Here is a 10952-nt window from a genome sequence, read left to right on the forward strand (position 1 = left end):
CACTAGTGCTCATCATCAGGCATCAGAGGAGACGTCGGCGTCTTATCAAGGCTTTCGAGTGACGAGCCCCTTATACTTGGGAGCGGCTATGTATGTTGCGTTTTTTGGGAAAATGTAGTCGGTGAGTTTAATACTTTCTTTTACTACTTTGGTGATTTCACTACGACTTCTACTTCCTGTTGTCTTCTTCGTCGCCATCTTTTTCGCCAGTAGAAACAGCCGTTTGTTGATCACGTGACTCCTGCAATGCGAAAAAAGTGTTTCCATTGTAGTTTTGCGAAATACATCAATTTCGATACGGCCGGAAAACCACCTCTTTCTAGCGCAAAAACATTTTGTCGAAAAACTTAATTTTTTTCAAAATTGTTTTGTTTCCATTGAACAAATTGATTTTTGAAATTCTAATTTGCGCATTTTCATGGTCATTGGAAAGGCAGCTATTGTTGGGGTGGACAATAMACATATAGAGATTTAATACGGGCTATTTTTTGTGGGGGACGTAGATTATGATATTAATAATATATCTYCCAGTCAGGGAGTTGAACCCTGTTCACCTTTGTGACAGGTGGAATCCTCACCGCTAAATTACCAAGAAAYTGTCACAAATAAGTTTTACTGGAAGATTTTTATGCTTTACCATCRCTTCAGTCCTCAGACAGCCTCCTGCACATCTTACATCTGTGTTGTCTCAAGCAGGTAGGTGTACAATGAACCAAACAGGCTGATGTGGGGAAATAATTTTTCCAAAGGCTCACTCATTTTGCCTGTTTAAATGCTGGATCTGCTTTTTTGTTTTTATTTGGCATTAAAGTATAATTTCTTCAAACGATTAACTGGGAGGACAAACTCTGTTTTCCTGTACCAGTCAGAGTGAGAGAMGTTTTCTCAGCTGGAATTCATCCCTGCTCATGCAGTTGGGAAAAATACATTTTTGCGATTTTTACACATTTCTAAAAGTCATGGTTGTTTCTTTTGGTGTCTCAGACTATAACAGGTGTAAAACAAAGAAAAATTTTTTTCCATCGTTTCAGTTCTTTGTCATCATCCATTTCAGAGTTTGCTTGATGGCTATAAACTGAAGAACAGTGTCTCCTCAGCTGACCGAAGCAGCAGGATTGGGGTTTTCAACTATGCTCTTTGGTATAATTTAAATTAAATAGAGCTCTTATAAAAATTTACAATTAGATGATTGAGACATAAAAGCTGAGATAAAACAAGTGTAGGGGGGAGAATGAAGCAAACCTTGATCATAATGAAGCAGTGATTTCATCCAGTACAAGGGATTTGATAAAGTTTCATAAAGATTATGCTTTAAGAGACAAATAAAACCCTCTCTCAAAGTGTTGAAATGTGATACTTCAACATAATTTAATTAAAGTGGAGCAGTGGCGGATCTAGGATTTTTCTGAGTAAGGGGCCATCAAGGGGCCAMAACATCCATAGAGGGGCCAAGTATTTGTTCAACATCCTTTCACACAAATTCCCAGTTTATACATTTTACACTTCAAACACTTGTAATGTAATGTAATTTAAAAAAAAGGTTCCACTTTACAATAAGGCCCCCCTTATAGATGGCTTTTAAAGAGTTTATAGATATGTTTTTAATTAATCTATAAACACTTTAAAATTATTAACAAGTGTTTATTATGAAATAATTAAGGACGAGGAAGAGACAAAATTGTCCAGTTTCATTTATTAATGATTTATGAAGTGTAAACTTTTCAAATGAATTAATAACCTATCTATAAACTCTTTAGTGGCCAAGGGGAGCTTGGTTGTAAAGTGGTACCAAAAATCTTGCACAGTAAATTCTCCTCACCAGTTTTTCATACATTTTACTGTACATATTTAAAATATTTTCAAACACACAACATGTGAGAAAATCCAGCCATCATTTGTCAGTTGAAAGACTTTTTCGCAGGATTGTTCACATTTTAAGACGAGAATAATTCTGTAAGCTTGATTCATTCTGGACTTTACTATTTGACTCATTAGTGCAACTAGTGTTTGAACATGGAACTGCATWCACCATCATCACCCCCCAGGTAAAGGACAGATGAATGACAGGATAGGGGCACTTCAGGGGGCCAATCAGATTTCAGCTGGGGCCAATGCCCCTGTGGCCCCGCCCCCTAGAACTGCCTCTGAATTGGAGCCCACAAAACACACTACCACTGCAGAAGGAAGGCAGCCCAACTCCCTAAAAGAGGTGAACCCCCTCCCCTAAAAAAATACATAAAGTTGAGGGGTCATATTATTTACGGGAGAAAATTTTGACTTTTATTTTTAARTGTACTACCTCTATAAGTTTCAATAATTTCTTATACAACTAAAATACTGTGTCCAGGCAGCGGGGCATGAGTCCTCAGAATTCCTCCCTCCCTCCTGCTGTACATGTCAAATAACGTAATTATATTTTTCACAGCAGAGTCAGAGGAGGAAAAATACAATTAAAATTTTAAAAAATCAAAATTTTTACATTATTTTAAAAAAAGCTGCACTCTTTTAATAAATACAAGTAATATTTCTTCTGTCGATCATCATTCTGCGATCAAAAGCCCCTGCCAGGTCAATACTTTATGGGAAACATTGTTGTCAAAATAAAAAAATACAGTAAAGACAGAGTAAGTGAACAATCTGTACCATAAATTTACATTAGTAAAAAACTGTGAGAAAACAGTTTATGTTTAGTGTAAGCTTTATGAGTACACCTGATAAATATGCTACTTCTAAGTAGATTTTCGAAAGTTCTGAACTTGCTTAATAAGTTAGATAAAATTTGGTTTCCTTTGTCGTCTCTTATTATCATTTCTGCACCTTCCAGCTGAAACTTACTGTCTTCCTCCGTCTGAAAGGTGACCTCTCTGCCTTCCTTCTTCCCCTCCGGGTTTGCCAGCGACAGACGGACGTGGATGCTGTGGTACGGTGGCAGATCACGAAGCGTGAAGCGTGAGGCGTTGTTTTCCACCGCGAGGCACTCGCGCACCGTGGTGTTGTGGCCGCCGCCGCCGCCCGCCATGGTGTAGCGAAAGCACAGGGACACCGAGTAGGTGTGGCAGCGTGTCAGGTTGAACGCCAGGTTCTCCCACTGCAGGGCCAGCTGCCTGGGCTGGACGTCGGTGGCGACGAGGCCTCGCAGCGGACGCATGGGCTCTGGGAAGAAGGAGGGAAAAGACAGAATGAAGTGGTGACAAAACTCCATCAAACAAAGTCCAAGATTRAAACAAATAGATTTTAGACAGAACAGCTTGCAAATGATGGTGCACTTTGTTCCAGGACTACCCTGGCAGTTTTTTTAGCTGTTTCTTTCTTTCACAGAGGTCAGTTAGCTGCCATCACAGCACACACCCACATCCCCGATGGCAGAGCAAGAACTCATGCCAATTGCACTAATTAATAGGACAGGCTGAGTTTGTGTCGTTCTCCCACCAGTTCCCTCCTCTGTGCCGCTGCACGACTTTACTCTCCAGTAGTTGTAACTCTCCGCCCTGAGGTTTAATTCCCTCGTTGCCACCAGAATCGCCAGCCTTCCGCAAGGACGTTCACTTCCACTGGTCACTTTTACTGCTGGGTCAAAAGCGATGGCCCGGCGCGTATTTTTAGAAGGAGCCGAGTTAATTCTGGTCGTTGACGAGTTAACCAGTTTTTTTTTAAATAAATGAACAACAGCTCTGTCTRTCATGTCCCCCCAGCTCAGACCTCAACGAGACACAAGAGCGCCTTTTATCCACAGAGGCACAGACTGACCAGTGTTCAGGAGGACGTCCGAGTCTGAAGAAAGGCAAAGTTAAGCCAAGGACATCCTCCTTTTCAATGCAGGCATTTAACTCTGGCCGTTATTAACCAAGTCGACGCCTTTCTGTCGAGCAATTTGCCACATAATCCAGTTTATGACTTTTATTTGTTTTTGCAAATTACTTTGATCGATGGGGACAAGGTGCAGGAAACGACAGCAAGAAGTGTAGGTGGAAATCAGAGTGCTCTCACTGCAGCACAGATTAGCATGAGGGAATTTAAATAAAGCAGCTAATGCATCACCGAGAAGAGCCTAACACCTTAAAACTAGAAATATCCCAAAGAATAAATTTTTTAAGGCTTTTGCAAGAGCACACAAACCAGCTACACATAAACTTTGTGTGTGTGTGTGTGTGTGTAAAGCAGTTGTTTAACTTTTTTTTTTATTCGTCAGTCTCGGTATTATTATAATTTCCCCATCCACTTTTTCTATTGGCTGTGGCAGAGCTCTTGAAATTTTATGACACTTTCAATCTACACTAAGGGCCTTGGCACTCATCAGCTTTCTCTTTTAATTTGCTGCCAGGCTCCTCACACAAGATGAAAATATGAGCAGAGCACTGATCTGAACCTCGTCCGGACTAATGTGACGGTAGATGAATGAGTGGCCTCGGTAATCACAAAGTAAGAGACCACGCTGCGCCCGGCGAGAGATGTAAATGTACCATTGTTCATTGTCTTAATGGTGCAGTTGATAGTCGGCACAGTTTGAGAGCTAAATAAAGAGAGGCATTTAACTGCTGAGTTGATGAAGCACCACCAAAGAAGCCACAATGTGCTCATTATGGGCTTTCTCAAAGTGGACATTTGTGCCAACTCCTTCCCTTCTGCCTCGTCTTATTTGTCCGTATTCCTCGGACACTTGCTCTATGGCAGCCTGTGGCGAAAGCCCTGCAGCTGCCCTAATGTGGGCTAAGGCCTACATAAGAGACCCGGTGTGAGAGCTTTTGTACCTGTGCAACATGTGGTAACRGCGCTCAGAAATCAAACCTTACRAGACGTGTCTGCCGATAAAGTTTCTAGGCCGTCAAGAAATCCTCTCGTTGTAATTTCATATACCCTGTGCAGGATCTCTGGTGCTTATCTCCAGCAGTCATTGGGAGAGAGGAGACAACCTGAACAGATTGCTAGTCCATCACAGAGCCACATACAGTCAAATGAAACAATCGTTCACACTAAAAACCAGTAGAAACTCTATACATGCATGGGGATAAAATGTCAACTCCGTGCCAGAAGGTTCCAGCCAGAAGTCAAATAAAGGATAATCTTGCTGCAAGGCAACAGTGCTAACCTCTTACATCACTGTTCAACCCTTTCACAACCACCAGATCTTATGATCATCCATTATGTTTGATGAGTGATGAGGTGAGAGATGGTTTCCTTATGCAAAAAACCCTGAAAACAATGCAATATAATAATGTATATAATCTAATTACACATAGCCACTGTAAAAATCTCTTATAACTTCATTCCTTTACATTCAACAGTGGTGATTGCCACCAGAAAATGGTCAACTTACATCCCTGTCCCTTCAAATTCATTATTAGTAGTAGTAAGAAATGATAAACAACATTTTAAAAGAAATTTCCCCAACACATAAATAAACATAAAAAAACAAAAGGGGGGTGGGTATGCTAAAGTAGAGACTATCTACTTTTCTAACCACTGAGCTGCATCTATGCACAAACTGGTGGAACTGGCAGCAGGAAATATTCTGTCAGCAAGATGGGCAAACTTGCAAAAATGCCACGAGATTTGTTTGAGCAAGGCTAACTTTGCAAATATGACAGTAATAGGTATGACATCTGCATCACTGAAATAATCAGTCTTGAGGAAGTGTGTGYTTGGCTACAGAAATACATTGTACCRCTTTGCTGTAGGCTACGTAACAATCCGACATCCAAACATAAATTGCCTTTAATACAGTCAGCGCTAAGCGTTAGTACAGCAGCACAGCTAAGATATCTTTATGTTCTGTTTGGGTCATGTTTTTTAACCCGTTCAGTTTATTTTCTATTACGTTCTCTGAAGTATTACATTGAAGTATTTGCAGCAGAACTGCCAAATAAGGTCTGAACTTACCAACTACAATTTCATCTTCATTCTCTTCTCGTTTTAGTTCAGACTCTGACTGCAAAATATAAGGCTGGTTGGAAAAGTCTTCCCTTGTTGACATCTTTTAATTAGTTTGTAAATAAGTTTCTGCGCCGCTATAAAGTCGTAAACCCTTCTACAATGGACTCATCTTGAAGCTGGAAGGGGCTGGGTGTGAAGAGCCTTGTTTGGATTTAAAGAGACAGCCTCAAAACGAGCTGCTTTGAGATAACGCCTCAGAAACAAAGTGAAAGAGGGGCTTGTGGAGTTACAATAAAAAGAAATTCAGACCAAAGCATTGGAGTTCCACTTTAAATAGACCAAAAGTGAATGATTTAAATGTGAAAAAAAGGGAATAAAAAGCATGATATATCTCCTTTAAATCTGCTTTGGTATTTATTCACTGAGAGATTAGATGCAGTTTAAGTGTCTGTCTTCAACCACGCCAAACAAAACCCACCAGAAAATGCAGTTAAACGGTCTGGTTCTGAATGGAAGAAATGATAAATGACCTGCCAAGACTTGCGGAACACTTTTTTTGCCCAYGTGCCCAGTTTTAACCAAGCTTCTTAAAACGGTCTCCCTTTAACGGAGCGAGAGGATTGTCGGCAGGGGCTTTCCAGAGGGTTCAGTGACCCAGCAGCAGGTGGAAGCCCATTAACATAGTTTGGGGACCACCTGCAGTACAAAAGCTTGCCTCTCCTCTGCGATTTACTTGAGGGGCTTCAAGCTGTGCTAATGCAGCGTGCTGATAATCACAGCAATGGCTCATCAAGCACACCTGGATGGCCATCAGAGCCAGGTGGAGATCATGTTCACATTCACGGCCATTAGTTTTACAGCCTCCCACAACAGGACAGCTTGAATGCACGGGTGTGCGTGTGCGTGTTGTGTGTGTCAACCTGGCTGTCCAACATATTTGGGACAGAGGGAAATATTCAGCATGACCATGGAAGAGTGGGATTAGTCAGGGTGGCGAGACACTGCTTCTGGACAGGAAATTCACTTCTTCATCAGGCCCATTCTGTTCACTTGGATAATTATCACCTTTCCAACATCACCCCATCATCTATGTTCTTGTGTGTGAACCTAATCAGGCCAGCAGCAATGGGAATGATCAGGATTTAGCAGCAGAGCATGGGGTCATTGGGGTAGCGCAGACCAGATGGTTTGCTTTGAGGTTTTGGGGACCTTCAGGATGCACTTGGTAATGAAAGTATATTTGGGGGTCAAGCAGGTCAAATAAACAAGGTGGAGAAAGTTCACATTGCTGTAGCCTTCTATTACAATGTCTACCATAATACCACCATGATCATACGTTGGTGCAGATTCTTTAGGTCTCCACATACTACAYCCRAACTGCTGAAATCGACTCTCACTGTCGCAGTTGCGTGACGAAAATCGAAACTTCTAGTCTTCCCCCTCTTTTTGTTGCAACCCGCCTTCTGCATAAGAAATTATTATGYGGTTTATCAGACGGTCRTGGGCGTGTTTGTGCTGAAAGTGCTTGGACGTATCATTGTCTTTCAACTACTCGCTTCCAGACAGTGTTGTACAAAGTACCACAAAGTGATACTTGAGTAAAAGTAGAAGTATCGTACCAAAAAAATTACTTTGGTACGAGTTAAAGTCTCCTTTAGGAATATTACTTGAGTAAAAGTCTTAAAGTATCTGATATTTTTTGTACTCAAGTATTAAAAGTAAAAGTATTGATTTAAAATGAGCAGTTAGATTTTCTGTGATGACATTTATTAGGAGGTGACCTCCCCAAAAAATACAGAAATGACTATGTTGTATTAAAATAATTAATTTATGTTAAATTTAGGATGCACTAGTCTAGCTGTTTCAGTTTATATAAATTTATTAAGGCTGCCCAAACCTTTTCTCCAAAATAAAAATCTATATGAGGGCTGCGGCCAAATGCAATAATATAAGTCATGAAATATAAATACTTCTTAAGTACAGTCCTTTTATTTTAATGATTATGTCCTGCTGGAGTGTGACGTGATTTGTTTGTGTACAAACTAATACGGTATCAGACCTTTATTTATTTAATCTTCTTATTAAACCACAATTAAATTCACTCCATCTAGGAGACACAGTTTATATGGCTAGTATTTATTTTTTATAACTGGAATGAAAACAAGCAAAAATGAAATAAAAGTAACAACGTTCTATTTACCTTTTTAAAAAATGCAATGAGAAGAAAGTACAGATAATTGTGTGAAAATGTAAGAAGTAGAAGTAAAAAGTAGGCTGAAAAATAATTACTCAGTAAAGTACAGATACCCAAAAATTCTACTTATGTAGAGTAACAAAGTATTTGTACTTAGTTACTTTACAACTCTGCTTCCAGAATCCGACTGTTACACCCAGAAGCTGTTTTATAAAGGTAGCCAAACAGCTAAAAAATCATAGCTGGAGATAAAACAGACATTTCGCTTTTGTTTGCCTGGTCCACATGAGATATGTTTTGGTCACATCCATGTTGCAAATTAGTGTGAAACTGGGATAAATTTAACACTTTGTTGTAAGTTTTGAAGAACTGATATGGAAAAAAATAGCTCGTCTGTTTGGTCTTTCTCGGTTGACATACGGAGATGACTTCATTCATCCTCCATTCAAACGATTAATCTTCATTATCCAAAATACAAACACTACGGTTCTCAAAACGCATCCCTTATCTTTAGGATGTGAGTGAGCTTTGGGCTGAAGAGCTGGCTCTCCTGTGTTGTGTCATGTCTGTAAAAAGCTTGTTTCATTTCACCTGTAYGTTGAGGTCTGAACATTCCTCACTGCACTGGACTGCATACATCACCCCGCTGAGTTTGAGCGTTTCATCCTCATGGTGGAACCAGCTTTTGCTTGAAGGTCTTATTTGGTTTGAAGTGCACTTTAATGCTGTGTTTGGAGAAAATCCTTTCGAGTTTCTCAGAAATATAACATATRACACATGGATGCTGTTATTTTGGGGTCTGCTCTTTTTGTCCTCCATGGTCACCTGTGAGCAGTGTTTTTCAGCACTTTGCACTTGTAACKCTGCACTTTTCAGTTTGAATAGAGAAAGCTCCTTGGTTGACCATTGAAAAATTTTTAAACAAGATAAAAGTCACTTCGCAGGGGTCAATCAGATGCAGGTGAACCAATGGTAASATTTTAACGATTAGCTTTACAGCTATAAAAATATAAAAATATATGCATATATAAGGAACAAAGACAAAATATAATTATAATTTCACCTTTTCACCCTCTGTATTAATATGCATGTAAATGCCCGGTTGAGCAGCTTAGTAAACACAGCAGCTTTACTTATCCCACACATGGCTGATGAAGCTAATGTCACGGTAGCTGAAATGTAAATGCATCGTTTAAATTCTGAGTTTTGTGACTTTAATAAACACTGATAACCGACACCATAAAAGCTGTTTTTGTCTGATGCGAATTCTCTGTCGCTTCATCTTTTTTTTTTTCTTTTTAAACATTTTAGACTACACAGATATGAACTGGTGGCTGGCTTCAAAATATACCACAGTTTTAAAAAGTCACCATGTCAAAAACACTAGATTTTTTTATCACATCTTTTCTGCAGTTTAGGTTCTTTCCAGTGAGATGCCAGAGARAGAGAGAGTGGGATTTTCTCCAAGTGAATAAAGTATAAAGTAGTGCTCCTGCTCCCCTATCTGTTGCTGCAGGCTGTCAATAGCTGTATTTGATGGCCGARAGGGGATTTCCCATAAACTTTTTCCCTCTTTAAAAATATAAAATAAACTAAGCCCAGCTATTTGGAAATTGTTTTGTAGCAGAAAGCACACACAGTCATGGCTTTGCTACCAGAGGAGTGCCACCCATCACTTTTTAAGATAACACTGTTTTGAAACAACTGTTTGCAACAAGCTAGAAGAATTAGCATTACAGTATGTACTGGTACAATAATCAGCCTGCTGCAGGCCTGGTACAGAAGCTAAAAGCTCTACTAATTAACTTGCTAATATCAGACTATCCGGTTCCCAAAATTGCGGTACAAAGAGCAGAACAACAGAGAAGAACTAATAATCTGTGTAATAATTACATTTGTGCAAACAGCAGGCAGTGGAGGCACAGAGATTAACGAGATGTTGCAGGTTCAACTCCCTGGACTTTTACAAAAAGTTTGGAAAATTGGAGGAAAATACAGAGAATCCAAAACACAGAAGACAAAAGTGCCATGGCGTACCAGAAAGTCGGATGGACGTTGGAAACGTCTTTCTTTTTTCTGTTAAAAAAGTCGAAATAAACTTTTGCCATTGCTTCTTCCTAGTCGGCCATGTTCATTTACTCTGAACTCACATTTGGTCTCGAGAGGTTTTTGCTCACATCTGAACGTTCATGAGTTTAAATCTGTTCATGTAGTGTGTTGTCTTTTACCTTAAGGCTGTACAYCACACACTGTGAGTGTTGTATAAAGTACCTCAAAGTGATACTTGAGTAAAAGTACAAGTATCTTATCATAAAAATACTTTGGTAAAAGTTACAGTCTCCTCTAAAAATATTACTTGAGTAAAAGTCTTAGAGTATATGATATTTTTTGTACTTAAGTATCAAAAGTAAATTTCTGACACAAAATCTACTTAAGCATTAAAAGTAAAAGTACTGAGTAAAGGGGAGCAGTTAGATTTTCCAAAATGACATTTATTGGGAGGTGACTTCTCCAAAAAATATTTTATGCTGGGTTGTGTACAAGCTAATAYAGTGTCAGAATAGTATATACAGTACATGTATTTTTACTTCTCATCCAACCACAATTAAATTTACTCTATCCAGGAGACACAATTTATCAGGATAGTATTTTTGAAGCAATAACAACTTGGAATAAAATGGGAGTAACGACTTTCCACTTCTTACCTTTTTTAAAAAATGTAGTGAGTAGAAAGTACAGATAATTGTGTAAAAATGTAATGGGTAAAAGTAAAAAGTAGGTGTAGACTGGTAGTCCCAGGTTTGCTACAAGGTAGCACAGATAGCTAGTAAGTAGTGGCTACTTACGGCTGGGTGCTAACTTGAACCTGGCTAACTACCAACCCGGG

At 39.4% G+C, this 10952-nt stretch overlaps 1 protein-coding gene across 4 annotated transcripts in view; it reads right to left on the bottom strand.

Moving 5' to 3' along the window:
- The window catches only part of ptprub (protein tyrosine phosphatase receptor type Ub), a 311934-nt gene that overhangs the window by 96622 nt on the left and 204360 nt on the right, over positions 1-10952 (bottom strand). For all 4 annotated transcript variants that reach the window (XM_014016596.1, XM_014016595.1, XM_014016594.1 and 1 more), the window contains exon 8: positions 2836-3153. In XM_014016596.1, coding sequence (XP_013872050.1) covers positions 2836-3153 — 318 coding nt within the window. The remainder of the gene's footprint in view (positions 1-2835; positions 3154-10952) is intronic.

Source organism: Austrofundulus limnaeus, unplaced genomic scaffold, assembly GCF_001266775.1.
Source record: "Austrofundulus limnaeus strain Quisiro unplaced genomic scaffold, Austrofundulus_limnaeus-1.0 Scaffold148, whole genome shotgun sequence".
Lineage (NCBI taxonomy): Eukaryota > Metazoa > Chordata > Actinopteri > Cyprinodontiformes > Rivulidae > Austrofundulus > Austrofundulus limnaeus.